This window comes from Anthonomus grandis, chromosome 4 (genome assembly GCF_022605725.1).
Source record: "Anthonomus grandis grandis chromosome 4, icAntGran1.3, whole genome shotgun sequence".
NCBI lineage: Eukaryota > Metazoa > Arthropoda > Insecta > Coleoptera > Curculionidae > Anthonomus > Anthonomus grandis.
The window spans coordinates 14,870,992-14,894,474 of NC_065549.1; the positions used below are offsets into that span (position 1 = coordinate 14,870,992).

At 30.8% G+C, this 23,483-nt stretch overlaps 1 protein-coding gene across 1 annotated transcript in view; it reads left to right on the forward strand.

Moving 5' to 3' along the window:
* The window catches only part of LOC126735560 (zinc finger protein 395), a 176,779-nt gene that overhangs the window by 68,474 nt on the left and 84,822 nt on the right, over nt 1-23,483 (forward strand). The window contains exon 3 of the mRNA XM_050439594.1: nt 3,797-3,912. Coding sequence (XP_050295551.1) covers nt 3,797-3,912 — 116 coding nt within the window. The remainder of the gene's footprint in view (nt 1-3,796; nt 3,913-23,483) is intronic.

Genomic DNA, 23,483 nt, shown 5'->3' on the forward strand with positions numbered 1-23,483 from the left:
CTTCTCTCCAGGCCATTTTAAATAGCCTGGCAAAAGAACTCCTGCTGCAGAACCACATATCATCACTGAGGTTGCAGATTTTGTAAAATTGCACACTCGTTCAGGGTATTTTACTCCACGGGAATATATTAGTTTTTTGCGCCCAGGGTCGTCAAGCAAATTATTTTCATCATAATTATATACGTTGCACGACGGAATACCATTTAAAGTTGTTTTAAGGTTTTCAAAATATTCAGTTAATGTTTGCCTAGAAACATCAGCACGAGCCCTTTTCATATTAGCTGCAAGCCTTTGAGTTATTACATTGTTATGTCTTTTTAACAGCGAAAATACCCAATCGGTACCGGGTAAATTGTCCTTAAATTTTGCCACTGAACGACCTTGGGTATCTAGCAGTTTTTTTGCCATATGCCTTAAATCTGTTAAATTAAGAGGAAACCCCCATTTGCCACAAATAGCAACACATTTAAGAATTGATTGCTCTTCATTGCAGCTAAAAACGGTTTGCCCGCCGTTACTTTTAACATGACGCCCATGGTATCTATTATTTAAGGTCCCGTAAGAAATCTTGAACCATTTTGCAGCTTTGCGTAAACTCCACCCTTCATTTATGACCTTTTCTAACGCTTTTTCTATGGACTCTTGACCGTAGTCTTTGTACCTTCGTGCCCCAACTTTTCTCTTATAAACTCGGCATTATGTCAATATTCTAAAACCAAAAATATTATTATCAGTATATGTAAGTAGTACTATACCCTTGAAATTATATAAGCTTTACAATCTGCTGATCAATTTCACCCCAATCAGTTGATCAATTTGACCCCATCCAATAAATCTTAAAATTTCACAAAATCCGGCAACGCCGCAAACTTCATTTTGAGGTTATAAAAATACAAGATATTCAGGATACTAAATAGATCACGCACATATCCACAATTTGCATGTATTTTTAAATAGCAGTCAAATTTTGGAAGGTTTTATTTTTGTCTAAATATTACTTACATGTTTGAGAGCCGCAAACTCCAAAAAAAAACGTTTAACTGACAAAAAACATGCACATGGATCACTAGCTACACCATTACTGAATACGAAAAAAAAAACGAAATACGAAAAAAATCGGCACTTAATATGCGCGGGTAATTTAAATGTAAAATATTTTGATATGGTGATCAAAGTCGCCCCGCGAAATCAAATTCACCCCATTTCACGGTACCAACATTTTCTGCTAAGCTCATTTAAAACAAACTTTTGTGATATATAGCACCTTTTTACTGGGCAAAAACTGAATTTTCAACGTTAGATGAAAACCTATATTTTTTTTAAATTAATGATTTATTTTAGGTTTTATTATAAAAAAATCAGACGTTTCGTCTTTAAGCAAGTTGTTTTTTTTAATAATTACACACCTCAAGTTTTTCACATTGTTAAAGGCTCTGATTTTTTAGCATATTTTAAATATTTTCAAATTTAATATCATCTTTATTCTGAATTTCTGTATTTTCAAAATATAAATGTTATAATAAAGTTAACTTTTATGAACAAATTTAACATTGAAAATACAATAAAATATCCATCCCTCTCTGATACTTTTTTTAACAATAAACCAATACATTAAATTTATAGATTTTTTACATATCTACATTTAAACACAAACTATTAAACATATAAAAAGATTTGTAGGCGTATTATAATTATACAATTATAAAAAAATATTTAGTGAGAATTTTTTCTGTTAAAAAAAATGCTAGTAAATGATTTATTTATTTTATTCGAACTACTTCTTGTAAATCTAAAGCTCCTCAAATAAGAGATCAATATCCAGGTCCATATACTAAAAACAATTAGAGAGAGCTTTGTTCAAAGTATGTTTTTAAGTAAATTTAAAAATATTTTAAAATAGTTGTTAGACCAAAAACTTAAAATTAAAAAAAAAATTCCTGATTTCTCTAAAAGAATCCAGAATTTTTAAGAGAGTTTGGTGCCACTTTTTAATGCAATTAATTGTCCAAATTCAACGCGCACTAACATATTTTAATAATAACAATTTATTTTACTAAAAATTAATAATAAGAAAATTTATTGCGTATTTATAGCTACTTTAAATTTAAGGGGCGTATGTAGTACACTCGTAAAGCCAAAAATTGTTTAAGAAAATTATTTATAATTTTTTTTTATTTAATAATTTTTATTATAGTCTTCTTGATGCAAGGTCATTCCCTGGCCTCTCCAGACATGTTTTTCATACCTATTGTCTTAAAATCTTTCGCAGATATATTTCATTTTATATTTATATCACTTGTTTATTTATGTGTTCTCATTAAATTCTAATTTTTCTATTTTATATTAATGCTTTAAAGTAGATATTAGTGGGCATTTAGTTAAAACCTATTCCTTTTATTTAAATTATTGAAGTTGCCATATACATGTATATTTTGTCAATATAGTTTTTATTTACTTTTTCTTGTCATTACATTTATAAATTTCAATAATTGAAAATAAAATATATGTACCTTTTGCCAATATAGTTTTTAGCTGGTTTTTTACTTTTCCTAGTCAATATATTTTGAAATATATTTAATTTACAAAATATATATTTGATTTGAAACACGAGATTTGTAGCAACAAAATAATAAAATTATTTAAAAATGAAAAATTTCTCCTTTATATTTTGACATTCAAAATATTATTCGAAATTCTAAAACGCAGTCAGTTTATTTTAAATACAAACAAGGCCATAATACGCTGATAATCTCAGAACTTTATAAAAATTTTGAAGCCATATATCACCAAAGCGCTATTTCTACCCAAATATTTTTTAAATAACTTGTTCCTGTTGGTAATTATTGCTAAAGGGTTATTTTACTTTCTGTATGAAAATTTTCTACATCAAAACAGTCTACATGGTATCCTTAATGAATTTTTGATTCTCTAGTCGGTGTCATAGTCATGTACGTTTTGCCAAAAATTATGTTTCTAAATAAGTTTGATGTATAGGATGTAAACCTGATTTCGCGTTATCATCATATTTTTCAAACGTTTGATTATTTTTTATTAAACAGTCATATATATAAAAAATTACACTAGGAGTTCATATTCTAGGTAAAGAAGATTGCATAGTTTAAACTTCTATCTTTGAAATATAAAAATCTTATGAAATGTTTATTATGCAGCTCTAAATAATTCAATATTAAATTATAAATAGTCAGAGCAAATATATTCAGGATTCCTCAGAAATCGGGTATTACGTAGATATTTTTGGACTCATATTAAGAAGGTTTTTTGCGTTATTTTTGTATAAGAATCACACTTTCCTAATTTTAATGCTCATTTTTAAATTATATCCTGTATATCTTTTTATTCTTCAGTGAACAATAATACCTTTTCAGTTCAATAACCTTTCACAATCAAGACAATAGACTAACAAAACACTATTTTAAATTATAAAAATAGGTACGTCACCGCGAAAAGTGTCTGACCTGCCCAGTCAAAGTCCAACCTTAATTTAATTTGACCAGAAAAAAAATCAAAACAAAGAACCCGTATTTATCCGGCTTCAACTCGCATGTCCGTTATGTGACACGCAATGATACGAAGACGACCCCCCGAAGTACTAATTATAATAAGGAAATTACTAAGCTGGGCCCCCCGTTTTTATATTATATCACAATTTAATTGTTTATTGTTTGATGTGATACGAATAGAAGGTGCGTAATTATTAGATTCGAGTCTATTGTTTGCAGGAAAATTAGATGCTAGACTTTATGGCATAATAACTTAATTGTGATTTTTATTTCAGATCTCGTAAACGCAGGCCTAGCTATAGCCAAGATGAGGGACTGCATCCTAAAACTGCCATGGATGAGTGTAGCGCCGCCTTAGTTCTAATGAGCCTTTCCTGTTCACCACAAAATGGTAAGTTCATTAAAGAAATTACCATAAAAGCTTCATTTTAGTAATAAAATGCTACTTATAATTTTTCCTGTTATAATATCTTGGATGAAAACTATAAAGCACATAATAATTATCATCAATGTCTCCAAATGATTAATGGGTTAAAGAAGTTTGAGATTTAAGAAAATTTGCCACGTCTTAAATATTTGAAAGTGCCATTTCTAACCAGTAATGTATTGTTAAATGACTTTATTATGGTTGCCAATAAAACTATTAATCTCATATTAGTATGTGTCACAGATTACAAATTAATTTTGGCTGTAGAAAAATAATTATGACATAGAGTTTATACAATTACAGAAGAGTAGTAAATCACTTGTTTATTCTATGAGTCATAGTCTTGATGCTGTTAATGAATTTTCTAAATTAACCAATTTTTCTAGTTCTGTATTTCAACCTCTATTATTTCAAATTATATTTTAGTGTCTTAACTTGTTTCTATTGCAATTACAGTCATTTCTTTTATTAATTTCTCAAAAGAAGTTTTATTAAAATACCGGGTTGTAGTGAGATCTGAATAGGGTTTAAGAATTCATGAATTATTGAAAATTTCAAAAATGTGTATTTTTGACTTTAAAATTTCGATCTAAAAATGTCAGATAACTCGAACGACTTTGAAATTGTTACAATAGGATTCAGAAAGACGTTTTTCCATGCCTGTGTATGATTTTTTTTTTAAATTAAAGGGACTATAAAGATCTTACCTTATAGGTTAAGAAAAAAATCTGGTTATGATGAGATCTAAGGAAAATCTTAGGACTTATGGTGGTTTTTTAAATATGGTAATTTTTTTTTACCAAAAATGCTAAAGTTAACGAAATCAAGTAAAATGCTAACCAATTGAAAGGAAAACTAATGGTCTTCTTTTGAATTCGTCATGTAAACTAGAGGTTTTGAAGCAGATTCTCCGGTAAGTTATATTTTTAAATACTTCTGATGCAATTGATACTGTTTAGGCCAAATATCAAAAGAAGATTTGATGAAGCAATTTACTTTATTCTTGCTTGAAAATTTGCCTTAGTTCCTTTGCTATATAGTTCTGATTCTGCATTATATATGAATACTATACTTTCCAAAAAAGTTTTAATTGATTCACTAACTGCAGCATTTTTAAGAAATTTTAAAGAAGCTTTAACATCTCTATTTGATTAGAGTTTGTCTTAGCTTGCTTTTATTAAAGAAGTAGTCATTGAAAGAATATTTTTTAGTTATTAGGACTAATCTTCTGATAGACACTGAATACTGTATTAAATTTATTAAAGTTCTCCAACAAATAAGGAGTATCTCTTAAATAATTCTTTGCAAAAAACTTCATAAACATCTAGTAGAGTTTTTCATCTTCTACTTATTAGATAGATCGCAATTTGTGAAGTTCAATGGGTTTAGATCATCTATCTCCGTTGCCTCAAGTAGTATTCCTAGAGGAATAGTCTTGCTCTATTTGTGTTTTTGGTTTTATATCAATGATATTTCCATAAGTACTGGCTGTAAGTTACTACTGTTTGTCCCAATGAAGGTTTTTCGTCTTATTAAGAATCGTCATGACTGCATGCAGCTGTAAGCAGATCTCGAAAGGGTTTATAAATGGTGTGGAATTAACAGACTAATCATTAATCCTGAAAATTATAAGAAAATATCAATTTCTTTGCTCAAAGATGAGATTGACTTCAGTTACGTTATAAATGTTACCACACTTCCAAATTATGACTTTGTTACCTGGGGATCTGTGTTGATACAGACCTTACTTTTAATGCTCATATAGATACCAACATAAAATATTTTTTAAATAGTATAGGCTTCAATATAAGATCAACAGAACTATTTTCTAATAGTTCAAGCAGAACAATTTTGTTTAACTCCCTAGTAAAATCACGCTTACCCTATGCATCTTTATTATGGTTCCCTAGTTATACAGTGCAAATTAACATTAATGCTGAATACTCCTGCTGATTCTGTTGCTGTGCTTTTAAGGTTTAGTGCACTCTTCATCAACTTGCTGTTTGTGGTAGTTTATTGTTTTTATTTAAAATATGTAACAATTAAATTAATGCTTCAGATCTTTTATCAGCTTTGAATTTTGCTGTTTAAAATTCCCTATTACAGTGTATTTTATCTTAACATTTATGGCACCAATTTGGTCAAGAACAAAACACATATATAGAGCATGCAACTGGTTCAATGGTGATCAGTTACGGTTTGATGTTGATCTGTTTGGCATGATTTCAGATAAAATTAGAGTGTTAGTTATTTAAGCATTGAATGTACTACCTACGATTAGATTCATATGGTATCAGTTAGTGAGTTTGATGTTGTTATATAACTGCATTTATTGTATTATATACCAATATTTTACTATAATAATTAATATAATATTTATATTACTAATATAATAAATATTATATATATAATTTTCTTATTATTAGGATTTCTTTTCTATTGGACAATAAAGAATTAAATTGGAAAATATCTTTTGACCATTTTAGAAGTCTAAGTTTGCAGATGTTCTCATAATAGCAGATATTGCAATTCCAAATTAAAAAAAAAAGTAAATATCGCAGTTGCTTTAACCCATTAGTGCGTAGAGTCCCTTAAAAGGGACGCCTCTGGTTTCAAGCACATGCGCACTTCTAATGTTTTCATAACCTCGTGCATTTGTCTAGACGTTCGCTATTTGTTGTAAAATCAGATCGTGTGTAGAAATTGGAGATAGCGTTTTGATTTTGTATTTTTATGTGACCATGGAACTTTACTCTACTCGAAATGGAGGGTAAGTTTTAATTTTTTATATCGATAGGTTTTGAAACCAGGGTAAAGAAATTCAGTAAATATGTTGTGTTTGAGGTAAGAATCATCATACAATTTTGTATGCAAAACAAAAATGTGTTATTGTTTTCTTAGACATAAATATTAAATTTGTTCTATCCCTTATAAGGGACTCTATGCAAAATAGACAATCCTCAGTATAATTCGTAATTCGTATTTTTCAGATTATCTCTGCATGAATTGCAGACATTATTTAAAGAAAAAGACGGTGAAGTTCAACAAAATCTTGATGTTTACATTGGAATTCCTGATGACCTAGGCGAAGACACAGAAGAAGACAGCGACAGCTCTGATGATGAGCATATGGGAGAGGTAGATCGCTTATGCCGTGGAATACTTTAGCAGAGTTGTGAAGTAAGAGCCAGAAAACAAAATAATTTTGACGAAGAAGATCTAGTTCCTCTAGCCCAACTATTTCCAAAGTCTAAGGGTTTATCTCGTCAAACCTATGAAGCCCCACCTAATGAACAAGATGATTTTAATGAAGAAGATCTAATATCTTTAGTAGATCTGCTTTCTAAACCTGGGTCAAGTATAAGTCAAGGCAATTTTTTAACCCCTAAACGTAGAAAGCTATACGAATGGAACGCAGATCCCCCCATTTTTTCTATGAATACAAACTGTGTGCCACGAGAGCCATCTCAAGAAGCAAAAGAAGCCCAAAATCCGTTAGACTTTTTAAAACTGTTTTTCGAAAATTGTTGAGAAAACCAATAAATACGGTCAACAAAAAAATAAGGAGCTAAATTTCACAAAAAAAAGAGTTATATTTACTACTTGGAGGGATGCTTCTTTTAGGTTATGCAAAATATCCGAACAAGAGGATGTTTTGGAATCCAACAGAAGATATACCAAACAATTTAAAAAATAGCATGCGACTAAATAGATTTCAAGTGTTACTTCGCCATTTCCATTTCAACGATAATGGTAATATTAATCGCAGTGACCGGCTTTATAAAATTCGCCCTCTACTGAACTCACTGAATGAAAATTTGAAAATTTTGATAAACATCTTTCAATTGATGAAAGCATGATACCCTACTATGGCAAACACTATGCCAAACAGTACATCAAGGTCAAGCCGATAAGATTCGGCTTCAAAAACTGGGCTCTATGCAGTACTAATGGGTACATGATTTCTTTTAAGATTTACACTGGCAAATCAGATGCAGAAAGAGTTTTTGATCTTGGTGGAGACGTGGTTATGTCCTTACTACATAAATCGGAAGTACCTTCTAACCAGGGTTATAAATTTTTTTTGATAATTATTTTACAAGCCTGAGTTTACTGAACCATCTCTTGGAAAATAAAATTTCTGCAACGGCAACAGTAAGAGAGATTCGAACGGAAAAGTGTCCATTTCCTGAAAGTACTTCATGGAAATTAAAACCAAGGGGAAGCCACAGTTTTGTTTCTTGTGATAACGTTACTTTTGTACAATGGAAGGACAACAAAGTTGTGACATTGGGTACCAACTTTGAAAGACATTTCGAATAACATTGTTACCACATCTAGATGGTGTAAGGAAACTAAAACTAAAAAAGAAATTCCACAACCAAAAATTATAGCTGGATACAATAAACACATGGGAGGAGTTGATAAAATGGATGGGCTGATTGCTTTGTATAGGACAAGAATGCGACAACGAAAATGGTATTGGCCAATAGTTTCATATTTATTAGATGCAAGCATCTCAAATGGCTGGGTACTTATGAAAAAGCTAAGACCAAATGATGCAAATTGTGCCCCTTACTAGAATTTCGGAGGTATATCGTCCTAAGTTTTTTACAGTCCTATGGTAAAAAACCAAGTAGAGGAAAAACTACGCTTCCAGTTGATAAAGCCTCTAGATTTGATAATATAGGACATTTAATTCGGTACAATGAATCTGATCGAAGGTGCCAAGTATGCAAGAAGAAAAGTAACTTTATATGTGTAAAATGTGACTGTGAAGTCCACAAAAATTGTTTCGAAAATTACCATATAAACTAAATAATATTAATTTTATGTATTTTATGCATGGAGTCCCTTTTGAGGGACGGATCATAACACACTAATAAAAACTAATAGTTGATTTTTGATTTTTTTTTATATCTTATTTAAGACATTTAACTAATTCATAAAGAAAAAATATTTTTTATAAGTTCATGCACTAATGGGTTAATAGGCAATCCTAGTTTTGATTATTTGTAGCTTATAGCTTCAAACCTTCTTGAGATTATGCTTATTTGTTTTTTTATAATAATATTGCAATTTCTTGATTGTTGATTTCTTTGTTCATAATTAATAAAAAATCATAAAGATACCGTTACTTTTTCAAAATTTATTATTTTTTTTATTAAAAGAAGTGACAAGTATTTGAAGAAGTACTTTATTCTTTAAACGGTTTAACTCTGAAAAGACTTTTTTGGATAGAGGAGGAGTTAAAAATATAATCACAGATGAAATTAAGACATTTTGCAGACATGCCATTGCAGCAGGAGTTTGAATTTTGGAGTATGGAAGTAACTATTTTGATATAACTCCATATGACAAATCTTTATGTGATAGTGAAATACCGGAGAATTATTCTTTATAAACTTCAGATGGTAAGACAACAAATATTACAAACAAACAAAGATTATTACCTCAGATGTTCGCACATATCTAAAAATCTAATTGCTCTGATTATTCTCTTCTTCATAAGATTTTATTAATTAATAATAAATAATAAAACAATTTGTGAGTTTAATACTAAGACTTATTTACTGAATATTAAGGTTAATATTTTTAGTAATTAGTTGGCTAAATATATTTATCAGATTTTTTTAAAAACGCCATAATTCCTAGGATAACAGACGAATCTATCCTTATTTTTTAACAAGTTGCAGTTGCTTTACATAATGCTTTACGAGTGCCGGATAAACTTAATTAAATGCTTCCTGGTCATTGTAGGAGGGAAACATCGGGATCTCAGGGGATCGAGGGATTACAGGATTAGGATAAGGCATCTAAAAAACATATTTTTCTTTGATCAAACCGCTTTTACTTATTTATAAAACACCTATTTGCTAAAAAAATTAGCACCAAAATCTAATTAAGTCCATTGGGACAAAACTAGGCTGCGTCAATATTTGCCTAACCGGTTCGCACTTCAATAAATGAAAAAAAAATTCGCTATACAATAGCAACAATTATCACCAAAACGAAAGTGTTTTAAGGCACGACGCCACGTCTGGTGCACCTAGACACGAATTCCGCAATCGGCCTAGTTACCTTAACAATTGCCCGGTAAACTAGTTTCGGATAGTTTCGCAATTTATGACATGCATCATCATTGAGTTTACCGTTTGCGACATTTGACCGATTTTTTTTTACTTTGTAAAAACTTTGAGTTGAATATAAAAAAATTCATTAATTTTGAATTGACTTGGTGACCAAAATTGAAGATCAAGTGTGATATTTTGTGGGTAAATTGGTCAAGTGCCAAAGAAAACAATTTCTTTCTTTCCAATCAACGTTTCGAATTTTGTTTAATTCATTTTTAAGCCCTCCGTAATAGATAGAAAAAGTGTAACAGGCGTTTTAAATCTTTGAATGAATGGTTCATTATTAAAAACATTTATTAGTTAATAGTAATCATGTCATCTGTGAGACTTCCAATTATTAAACAGAAAAGAGAAAAAAGACAAACTTGGCAAAAATTTTATCCAAAACATTATAAAAAATTTTGCAAAAGGATAGCTGATAAAAACACTTTTTGTAAAGATAGTTCTATATAAATATATACCGAGTGGCAACAGGAAGTGACACTAACTTTCTTGTTTTAAATGGGACACTTGGTATATTATTACGTATTTCCATAGAAAATAATATTCTAAAAACAATGATACTATATTTGCTACCTTTTGTTTTATACTCATAGAAAAAATCTTTTTTAAATTTTAAAATAGAGTCCTATGAATGCGTTGAAAGTTTTAATTTTTAATCAAGTAAATCTTTTGTTTAAAGTTTAAACATTAAACTTTAAACAAAATAAGGAGGGGAGGGTTTAAGGATTGTTTTGACGAAAAGCAATGTTTCTGCAGTAAATATATTTGCTATATTTAATTTAATAAAACCGAATATTTAATATTGATATTGTTTTATATACAGTATTGGCCATAAAAGTTGGAACTTTTAAAAATTTCAAATTTTTCCAATGTTTTAAATTTATATTTAATTTTTGTACATCCAATCAATAAACATATTTAAGGGTAAACAAAAAAGCATTCCAGATTATCAACCTTATCTTGTTTCAGACAATAAGACATTCGCCAAAGAATTTTAGATTTTTACAATCAGGGTGTTAGGCAGCGGGCAGCGTAATATTGCTCAAAGACTAAACGTTCCTAAGAACACCGTGTCATGGATAATTAAGAAATATCGTATATTTGGAAATGTGGTACCAGTTAAAAGCACTGGAAGACCTAAAGCCACGACTGCCCGTGTAGATAGGCGAATTTTAAATATTTCCCAGAATGACCCATTTTTGCCATCCTCCAAAGTTTTACAAAAATTAAATGAAGGTGAGCCTTCCAATATCTCTGCAAGAACGGTAAGAAGTCGATTGTGCTCTGGTGGACTTAACAGCTACAGACCTTCTAAAAAACCTTTGCTGCGGAAGAAAAATGTCAAGTTACGCCTACAATTTGCAATGGATCATCTTAACTGGACTGTACAAGATTGAAAAAAAGTGCTATTCAGTGACGAATCTAAGTTCAATCTGTTTTCCAGTGATGGAATACTTCATGTAAGACGACTGAAAGGTGAAAGACTCAAGAAAAAGTTTATCTGACCTACGGTTAAACATGGAGGTGGTAATGTAATAGTATGGGGATGCTTTTCTTGGTATGGTACTGGGCCAATACATAAAATTGTGGGGAAAGTGGATCGATTTATGTATCGGGATATTTTGCGAAATATAATGGAGCCTTACACATTTGAGTCTATGCCAGTAAATTTTGTATTCCAGCATGATAACGATCCAAAACATTCGTCAAAATTGGTAAAAGAATGGTTGGACCAAGAAAAAAAAAATAAACCCGATTGAAAATTTATGGGAACATCTGGATCGCAAATTCGGGCATCTGGAACAGTCAAAAATGCTGATGAACTATTTCATAAGCTTGTTGAAGCCTGGACTCACATTAACAGACAAATAATTGAAAATTTGATTGAATCAATGCCCAGAAGAATGTAGGCAGTAATTAATGCTAAGGGTTACCATACCAAATATTAATTATAATATTATGGTTTCAATAAGTTATGTTTTATGTCGTTTTTGAATAAAAATCATTTTGTTCCAAGTATTTTGTCCAGCTTTTTTTTAATTTTTATTCCGAACTGCTACTGGTGCTGAATTTTTGTCAACATTTAAATTAATTAACACTAGTTTTTCGTGTACAATAAGTTTATAAAAGAAAATAAAATGCTAATTAAAAGGCACACAAAATATAATAAATTTTCAAAATTTCCAACTATTATGGCCAATACTGTATAAATATTTTGAATAAAAACATCATTATTAAATTGGATAATATGAACGAAAAACAGAATAGAATTCCATAAAATATTTGAGGTATAGTAATCGAGTTTAAAAACTAGATATGTAAATCCCTTGTCAAATTTGTTAAATGCCGAAATTTTCTCGGCTTCGTTTTTAAAATAATTATATATTAATAATTAACATTCGCCCCTTATTTAAGATTAAGGAGCTCTAAACCATAACAATCAATAATTCATATAAAAATTAAACTAATATAGATATTCATTGAGAATCGAACCAATATAAATGTCTTTAAAAATTTCGGTATTGAGAACTAACGCGGAATTCGAGTAAGTATTAGAATTTCCGCAGCAACAAATGCAAACTAAACGTACAATGGGCAAGCTTTAATTGCACGGTAAAAACTGTTGAATTCTACGAAACTTAAAATGACGTTGATATTCTCGGTAGCACTTTAATTACCAGGTTCCAAGCTGGAATTACGTTCCGTAGTGAAATTACCGCGCGCCGTTCGCCGAAGTTTCCTTTCGTTTACCTTTAATCGCGGTTTAATCTGTGCCGGTCTGCTCAGCGGTGTAATAAATTGTTTGAATATTTGATTATAATCTCAAACCATATAAAATGTTTTACAAGTGTATTTCATAACTATATTAAATTTTCATTTTCTACACGCAATTAATCTGCATTGACCTTTATTTCGCTTGATCATCCTACTGCCATAAGCTCTCTAACTTATCAATAAATAAACTAATACGACAACAATGGCGCGGCATAAAATTGACAAAATCCTTGACTAGGGACACACGTGTAAAAATTTTATTTATAACTGCACCGAGGGAATGCACGGAAGTTACATCATTTATTTGTTAGCAGCTATTTTAGCTCGACAGGGATTGGCTTCGGGCTTAATGTCAGATTGTTAAGATGATGGGCAATCGTGGCGCCCTCAAGGTTGATTGCGTGTACCATTTCTAATTTGGCATAATGGGTAGGCATGTCGGTTGAAATTGCCGTTGCCACAAGATATGCTCTAATGCATTTTTTAATGGGGATATTAGTAGAAAGAGAAGATTTGGAATAATACGACTTTGCAGTCTGATATTTAGTCAGCTTAGAAGATTGATACTAGATGGGTATCAAATTAAAAACTAACATATAAAATTGCCCCACTGATATTTGTTAAAAGTTACTTTTACTTCAAACTGAGATTTTTTTTATTATGCATACCTTCGATAAAAAATTAAAAGTCGATAGGATTAACGTAAATGTTTCCTACCTTTTCTCAAAAGCAATTGAGATTGCAGACCTTGCACTAAATGCAATTAAATTGTTTTTGTCAAAGGAATCTTATAGCTTTTTAAGATATATAAGAATTGTTTCTTATGCTCTAGCTACTATAGGATCTCTTTTTGTATTATTTTTATCATGTGACTTATGTAAAGCATAACTTTGGTGGGGATTTGATTCCCATTTAATGTTCTATTGATCTTACAGGTTGCCTTTACTCTACCATAGGAGACTATATGGTATTTAAATTGAATTAAAGTTTTTTGACTGCATAATACTTTTTTGATTAATTTTTAATTTATATTTATATCAAAAAAAATCTTAATTTTAACTAATTGTAGCCTAAAGAATTCTTTACATGTTTTATTAATAAAGCTTTTTTATCTCAGTTTATTTATTAAACTCTAAAGGGAAACTGTAAATAATATTTTATAAAGAAATATTCGTCAACCAAAAAAAATTATTAAAAGAGAATACATTTTTTGCTAAAAATGTAAAATAAATCCAATAAATAAATTGATATATATCAACGTTTCTTAGTTTTCATCAAGACCCAATTTTTGGAGTAATTAAGTGACTTTATTTAAAATTCTGTTCATCTGACACTAAACTAAATCAACCAGTTTACGCTTTTGCTAATTTACTAAAATGAATCGTTTAAATGGTTGCTGATAATAAATCGCTGTCCTGTAGAAAACAATAAGTTAAAAACATTGGTAGCATATAAAATTATTTCTATTCTAATATAATAACTAGAAACTAGAACTCAATTCTCAGAGCATAAACCTTAAAGTTGATTTTATAAAAATAAAAAATGAAATAACTAAAAGAAAATAAATCTAACATGGACACAACCCGAAAGAAAGTCGAGAAAACTATTGCGTAAATTTCCTAGAAAAAACTTGCAAAAGGTGCACACATCCGCGATAAGAATTGTCTCAAAAAAAAAACTATTCTAAACCACAAATCAGAGTTGCCTGGAGAAAATTGACAAAAAAATATATTTTATTTATATGATTTTTTTTGTGATGAATTTATGTATACAGGGTGGACCAAAAATAAGCTATGACTATTGACTTAATTTTTTTAAATAGAAACACTAATTTTTTATTTTATTTTTTAATTCTGTACAGAATTTTAAGTAACCTCAATGTTTATTAAGAAATTTGCCATTAAATTTTTTATAGATAACTATGAATTTTTGGAACAGTTTACAAAAAAAAAATGTTTACCATTAACTTCCTGACAGTAACCAAGTCGATATTCAAATTCTTGTAATACTTTACTTATTGTTTGAGGCCGGATTTGTCGTATTTTTGCTCTAATTCTATTTTTTAATTCTTCTAAACTTTTAGGTTTATCAAAATAAACTTTAGATTTTAGATAACCCCATAGATAAAAATCCAATGGGGTTAAATCTGGCGACCTTGCTGGCCATTCAATAAAACCCCCCCCTTACAATCCATCTATTTGAGGAAATGTTGGTCTAAGGTAATCTCATACTGTTCGCGAATAGTGTGGGGGGCATCCTATTGGAACCATATCGTTTCGTAGTAGTAGACTCTGTTGTGATGAATTCATGATAACTTACTAATTTTGTTGGTTATTACGTCACTATTTCAGTAAATATCAATTTAGAGAATACGCATACGCTCAATTATTGAGAAGAAGAAACTAGACTTATTCGCGTATTTAGAAGAAATATGAACTTAAGTCTTTAACGATACCTTTCGTTATATTTAATATAATCTACAGTATTGTGCATAAATATAGCAACAAGCGATGTTTTCAAAAATATTATTTGCTCCTTTATTTATTCCATATTATTTCTTTGCTTTTAGGTACACGCCTCTGTATTATTTATAAATATACCGAGATATCATAAGAATGCCAATGCAGAGTAAGGAACTTCATGTTTGTTTATATAGCAACATTCTTGTTTCGCATTTATTTTATCAGTTAAATATCGATTTACCTGCTGTAAAGTTGTTATTTTTGAATCTCAGAATTAACTTAAAATGGGTCACTCAAAAACCGTCTCTGGTGATGTAAGAAAAATTATTGTGGAGCATTACGAAAATGGTGTTAGGCAAAGTGATATTGCAAGAAGCTTACGGCTTCACAGGTCAATCGTAGAGTTTGCAAAAAATTTCGCCTTACTAGAACAGCTGCACCGGCGCCCATTCCTGGTAGATCCAGAAAAACAAATTTGAGGATAGGTAGGCAGCTGCTACGAATTTCCAAAGAAAAGCCTTTTTTGTCTTCTTCCCAAATTTTGGCAAAATTAAAAGAGGGTGGAGGAGTAAACCTCAGTTCCAGTACTATAAGGAGAAGATTACTTGATGCCAACTTACCTGCTCGTCGCCCCGCCAAAAAACCGTTACTCTCAAAGAAGAACGTCAAGATTAAAGAGAAAAGAAGACAAAGATTAAACAAAAAGTACATTTACCCCACGGTTAAACATGGAAGGGGGAAATATTGTTGTATGGGGATGTTTCTTGGCTCGTGGCATGGGACCCATAGTAAGAATAGTGGGCAAAATGGATCGTTTTATGTACAAAAACATTCTGCAAACACATTTAGTGCCATATATAGATGAAGTCATGCCAGTAACAGCCATATTTTAGCATGACAACGATCCAAAACATGCTTCTCTCTATTTGTTAAGAGGTGGCTATCCGATGAAAAAATAAATGTAAAGGTGTAGATGGTACTGATCAAATGGTGGACTAAAACTCCTGGTAAATTGAATATACAGTATCGGACAAAATTAGAGAGACTTCTCTATTTGCCAACTCCAATTTTTTGTACTTGAAATAATATTAATATTTGTTAAGCAGTGTATACCGGAGTTGACAACAATTATATTATCAACAATTCATTTTTGTAGCTCATGTTTACATTTATTTAAAGAATGTTTTTAACATTGATAAAAAATTACTGCGACAGAATTAAAGAGACTCATTTTGTATTTAGTTTCGCTGAAGTCGCGATTAGTTTAATTTCTGTTTATTAGTTTGAGAATATCATTAGCAATGCCTCGTGGTAAACATTATTCCATAGACCTAAAAGAAAAAATTATAGAAGCCTATAACTCAGGTCGCTCACAAAAATTAATAAAAGAGCAATTCAACGTCAGTAAACAAATGGTTTCCAGAACAATAAAAAATTATCAGCTCCGTGGAAGAGTGACAAACCTTAAAAGAGGTGGCCGCAAGAGAAAAACCTCAGTACTGCTGGACAGGAGAATTAAACGACTAAGTCAGAATAATCCGCGTCTATCTTCAACACAGATTTTGGCTGAATTGGAGGCGCCTGGGGTTTCATGCAGGACTGTGCAGCGGCGATTAGTGGAGGCGGGGCTTCCTGGAAGGAGACCAGCAAAAAAACCCCATCTATCAAAAAAAAAATGTGGCTGCTAGAATGTTATTTGCAACACGTCACCGTTACTGGACAGCTAAGGACTGGAATAAGGTTTTGTTTAGTGACGAGTCTAAATATAATATTTTTGGAAGTGATGGAGCGCAGTTCGTACATCGCCCAGCAAACAAAAGGCTTGATCCAAAATATGTTTCTGGTACTGTGAAGCACGGAGGTGGCAATTTAATCGTTTGGGGTTGTTTTTCGGGTTATGGAATGGGTCCTATCCACAAAATTGAGGGCACTATGGATAGATTTATGTATCGGACTATACTGAAAGATGTAATGTTGCCTTACGCCGAATGGGAAATGCCGCTAAGATTCACGTTCCAACACAATAACGACCCCAAACATACGGTCAAACTTGTGAAGGAATGGTTTTTGGCTAACAAAATTCAAGTTTTAAAATGGCCACCGCAATCGCCGGACTTGAACCCAATTGAAAATCTTTGGGAGATTATAGAGAAAAAGATTCGCACTAAAAACATCGGGAATCGTGCTCAATTATTTGAAGAAATCGAGAATGCCTGGAAATCAATGGATCCGGCTGTAATTTCAAATCTCATTGGATCGATGCCGAATAGATGTGAAAAAGTTATCCAGAATAAAGGGTACTGGACAAAGTATTAGGTTAGTTTCATTAGTATAGGGTACAAATGTACTTTAAGGATAAGTCTCTCTAATTTTGTCGCACAGAATTTTTTGCATTTTTTTATTTTTCCTAATAAATCTTGAGAAATGTTTTTTTTTTTTTTTTAACTTATTTTAGTGCCTTTTTAAACTACTTCAAAACATAACATTCTTCAGCACAAAAAGAGGAATTTAATCATTTTTATCTTACATAAAAGACGTAAGTAGTCGATCTCTCTAATTTTGTCCGATACTGTATTTGCATCTTTTAGCATTTAGGGCCATTCTATTGTTCTTGCACCATAATTGAAATTTGTGAAGATCAAAACAAAGTTCATGATGTGCCAAGTTACTGTCTATAATTCTAAAAATCTTAACATCATCAGCAAAAAGCAACACATTACAATAATCAAAACAATGAACAATATCATTAATAAAAAGATTAAATAAAAAAGGGCAAGATGGGCACCCTGAGGAACCCCAGAAGTCACTGGAAAAGGACTAGAATAAAAGTTATTTATCTTTACAATCTGTGTTCTTCCAGACAGATATGACTTCAACCAGGCCAAAAGACAACCACCAATGCCATAGAGTGACAACTTTGTAACCAGGAGAGAATGATTAACCCTGTCAAAGGCCTTGAAAAAGTCAGTATATATGGAATCAACCGACATACCGCTCTCAAGGCCTCCGACAAAGCTGATAGTTTTTCACATCATCCCTCTGACCTGTATTCTTAAATATAGGAGTTAAATAATTTAACTTCCATGAGGTTAGAAATAGAAAAACCTGTCTTGAAAGACAAATTATAAATCAGCCATAGTGGACGTGCCAAAGTGTGCTTTTCACAGTGTTTTATGAAGACAGCTGAAATACAGTCAGGCCCGGGGCCCTTATTAACATTGACATTGGTTAACTTTTCAAAGACTTCAGATATTTGTACATGCATTTCATTAATATCAAAAAACATGCAATATCAGGCTGCGTATATAATTATACAAATAGTTATCTTACTTACATTTATACTAATAAACATAAACCAATAAACACAAAAAAATCGTCATTGTTTATTAGTCAGAATCAGGATTAATGTTTTCTTCTTCCCAATCGTCTTAACTCATCAGAGCAAGCATCACTTTTATCATCATCGTTTTTTATAAATGAGTTTTCGGGATGTACTACAATGTAGCGACCACTAGAACTAATGTTTTCTGTTATTCCGAAGAATCCATTAAAATTGTTCGCCGGTTTTGACATCTTCTCCAATAAAATCCATTACTTTTTAATAATCTTTGCAGTGAGTGTTTCATTTGAAAATTCAATTTCCTCCTTAATTTTCCCCAGCATCTTTCTTAAAGTTAGTATTACTTTATATTCTGTATAAAATTTCTTAATAATTCTTCTTATTACGCCAAAATCAGCATCATAAATTTTTTCCAGTACTGATAATCTCTTATGTGTTTTTTCTGGAGTCGATAAAGGCTCTACAGGGTCAAACTCACGTCGATGTTGATCTTCTTTTCTAATTTTAATTATAGTAGATCGCCCTACTCCACAATACATAGCTGCTTGTTCTTTTTTATTTTTTAATGGTAGCTTAAAAGCATTATTGACACTTTCCTCATGACCAATTCTTATTAAATTTGCAATAACCTCACGAGTCTGACCTTTTTAAACTTAATTTTTTAAATGGTCCATATTACTGGTTAAGAAACCACGATTCCACACAAAAACTAATATAAGCACCAAGGAACAAAATTAACGCGTTATCACAAGATAATTAATAAATTAAAATTTAAACAGACAGTTGCACAATTTTAGAAAAGGATGGACGGTTCTAAAATAGTAGGTGTGTACCTATGTAGGTAAAAGACTACATTGGCAGGGTCTATAAAAAAAAAACGATTAATAACCATGTCCCCAAATCATTTACCAATATGAATATATATCATTAATAATTAGATTAAAACATGTTGAGTTTAACCACTGTTAACGGTATATTATAATGGGTTTTTTCTAGTAGGAAGCCAGTGGGTCTATTTTTTTTCTTATAACCCATTGAAAATGTTACGGCTCTCGTGATATACTCGTAAAAATTCTTTGTTAAACGTTAAAATAAAGCACTGTTGTCAGTCCTATTTTTCTTCTTCGAAGATTCAAATAGAATAAGTTAAAAAGTTTGCATAATATAGCTCAAATTGGCAACTCAGTTGAACCCAACTATTGTATTCTTAGCATTCTTTTGCCGGCTATAGACTCAATAGATCCAGAACTGTATCGATCCAAAGCTAATGTTGCTAACAATTTAACTGTAAAAATGATAAAAACAACAAAATAGTTTAAACGTGACTGAAAAATGCAATGCACAGTGGTTTGGCATTGATAAAACGAAAATGTAAATAGACAAAGCGAGCGGGTCGGAGTCGGATCAAAGTCATACACGTGTCGGCGCTGAGGACACGGACGGCAAAATTATAACCCAGTGCGCTGCAACATCAGGGTCGCGGGGCTTTCGCTTCGATCCGTTGCATGCTGCATGTACATGTTGGAAAGTTTAAGCTTATAGACGGTACATGCGAATTGGTGAACTATTGTTTGAAACAGCGTTTTTAGTTTAATGGAAAAAGGGAATGTCTTCGTAGAGCACAATTAAAGACTTTAAGAAATAAAGCCGCTTTAACGGTACATTTTTTAGACAAAGAACTGCTGTAGTATTAAATTTTTATCTTTTAGTGCATTGTGCACCATTTTAGTTGTAATTGCAGGATTTTATTCTCCTTTACTTATAAAGTTATACTATTAAAGATAAAGTATTGCTTCTCCTGAATAATACATTTTAGATTTTAAATATGAACTCTTCCTTGTTTTTATATTTTTCAATGCTTTGCGTAAAGATTTACAAAACTAATCACCCAATACCAACCAAGTGAAACTTTCATTGCAAGATCTGAAAATGACTTTCTGGCACTAAATTTATATCAAAAATTTATTTATGTAACAATTTATACTATCACAAGGTAGATAAATACCGAAAATTATACAAAAAATTAATACGTTACAGTTTGGATTATTATATAAAGAAACAAAATTAAATTCTGAAGTAGATAGCGAGATAAATATTAAATATAATTTAACAATAATGTTTTATTCTTACAGCAGCTGTATTGCTACCAATTTAAAATTATAGGAAAAAAATTTCATTGTACCTTTATACAGAGTGTCTACGAAAGGTTCAGAAAACTTGAAACTGGAGATACTACAGACCATAATATGTGAATTGATCCAGACATATCTTAGTCCAAACATACTAAATTGATAGTTTGCAAAATTCAAGATATCAAAATTACAATTTTATTTTCTATTTTTCCTTATTGCTTCAAGACGCATTTCAGATCTTAGATATCTCTAAAACTAATAACTTTAGACACTTCTAACAAGTGGATCTTTTGGACTAAGGTATGTTTGGGACAATTCACATATTTCGGCCTCTAATATCTCGAGTTTTGAAATTTCTCAACCTTTTCCAGAAACAATGTTTAAATATTTTAGTTCTAAAGGATCGGTAATCCTTGACTTAGAATTATAGGTAACACATTAAATAAAAGAATATAAACGCGATAACGCAAAATTCAGTTTTTTTAGTAAATCTAGGCAATCCACCTTGTCATTGACTAATTTAAACAAAAATAGTAGTTGGGCAACACTTCTAAGTTCCGTAAGTGAATCGTAGTTAAAAATTGCAAAAAGTTATCGTTACAACAGCCTTGTAGAAGATATATGCAGTCATGCTTACAAATTTTCATGTTGAAAAAAATTCACTATTTATTCTCTAAACTAGAAAAATGCACAGCATATTCAGGTGATCATACAGTAGCGGCATACTTAAGTTTAGAACAAATGTAAGAATTATACAGTTATTTATTAGTGTCTGTCTGCTAAAAATCATTGCTAAAAAGATCCTGACATAATAACCTCATAATGCAGTACAAATGATAACTTGCTATCAAACAAGACACCCAAAACTTTAAAATAGTCAGAACGATTAATTGGCTCCTGGTTTAGAACATACGCAAATAAAATTGTTATTTTTCCTTTTGCATATAATGCAAGTGGAGAATATTAAGAATGCACCAGTTATTAATAATATATAAGGTTTTTTCAATAGCAAGACAATCGTCAATAGATTTTATTGACTATACAATTTTACATCGTCGGCATTAAGTAAGTAATGTAAGAAAAGCGAGGCTCCATCGTCATTTAAAAAAATAATAAAAAACAAAAGACCTAACACTAAGCGTTGCCGTATATTTGAGGCTGCTAAATATTCTTTAGAATGAAAGCAATTTATTGCAATATGTGCATACAACGGTTTGAAAGTTAGTATTTAAAAAGATTTAAAAGCGATTCATAAAAACCAAAATAAGATAATTTAACCTAAAGGATTCTATGATCAAGCCTATCAAATCCTTTTGAGAAATCGAGATATATTGACATCGGCCCCGATCAATAAAATTCGCAATGTACTGGGTTTTTAGAATCATGTTGGATATTGTTAAGCAACCCCTAAAAAATCCATGTTGATTTGTCACTAATTTATTTTGAACTTTAGAAAATGTTAGTCGTCCAGAATAATTTCGAAAATCTTAGTAAAATTACAAATAATTAAAACTAGTGTATAGTTTTTAATTTCTGATTTGTCCCCTTTTTTGAATACTGTGACACACTTTGTATTTTTTCGTTTATGTGCATGGTATCAGTGGTAACAAAAGAATCTACAGGTGGTAACAAAAAAATCTGCAAGTACATTAAAATATCTGCGGAGCTATTTAAATCTCGAAGTTGGCTTCATATAACTGGATACAGTCGAAACATCTCTTTGCCTTTAACAAAATTTCAAAAATATTTAAGAACATAATAAATTTTTGTCACACTCACAATAATAATTTAAATTTTTGAGATATAATTACGGTAGCTTAAATTTATTTATATTCATCTTAATTGGAGTTCTAAGCAGTTTAAAATCATTAAATGCCTTTCTAGTTCCATGCATTATACATTTTTTTGTTGTAATTTTGCTTTTCTTTTTATGTTTTTTATTATGGTACCTAATTGAAAACCAAGCAAGGTATTTTCTCTTTGAAATTGTGGGATATCGCAGTACAGCTGAGTCGAGATTTCAGTTTATTATAAAATATGTTAGCGGCATCCTACACAATATCTGGATCTATTAAACACGACCAATCCTGCTGCAAAAATGAATTGTATAATGCATAAAAATTTGCTTAACGAAGGTTAACCATATTTTTAAAATCGTTTTTGCAATTATAGGTTTGGCAATCTTATTACCCGGAATTTGTTAATGTTTATCAACATTTAGTTCATAATTCGATCATTATTTATCAATTTTTTTGATATTTTTTAAATATCACTGTGTAAGGTTAAGAGATTCCATAAAGTTTTATAGTGAAAAAATACAATCACTTAAATTATGACATACCTTTTTATCTAGATGCAGGACATATTTTGGTAAATTGAAATAACCCAAGATATAAAACAGAGCAGTTCAATTATTGATCAACAGACAGCAAAGAGCCTCCACCCTTAGTTTTTATCAAGATTCCAGACAGCATGGTTTGATTGTATATTATTGCGACGAATATCTTTTTGCATTTGAAATACTATTTGAACATTTGCAAATAGTAGCCGTAACATCCCTTAACACATAGCTTTCGCTTTGTCTAGGACAAAAAATGTTTTTAAAGTAATTTCTTGAAGAATGGTTAAAGATATTACAATTATAAGACTGAATTACTTGCACCACATTGTACACAGCACATGCGAATAG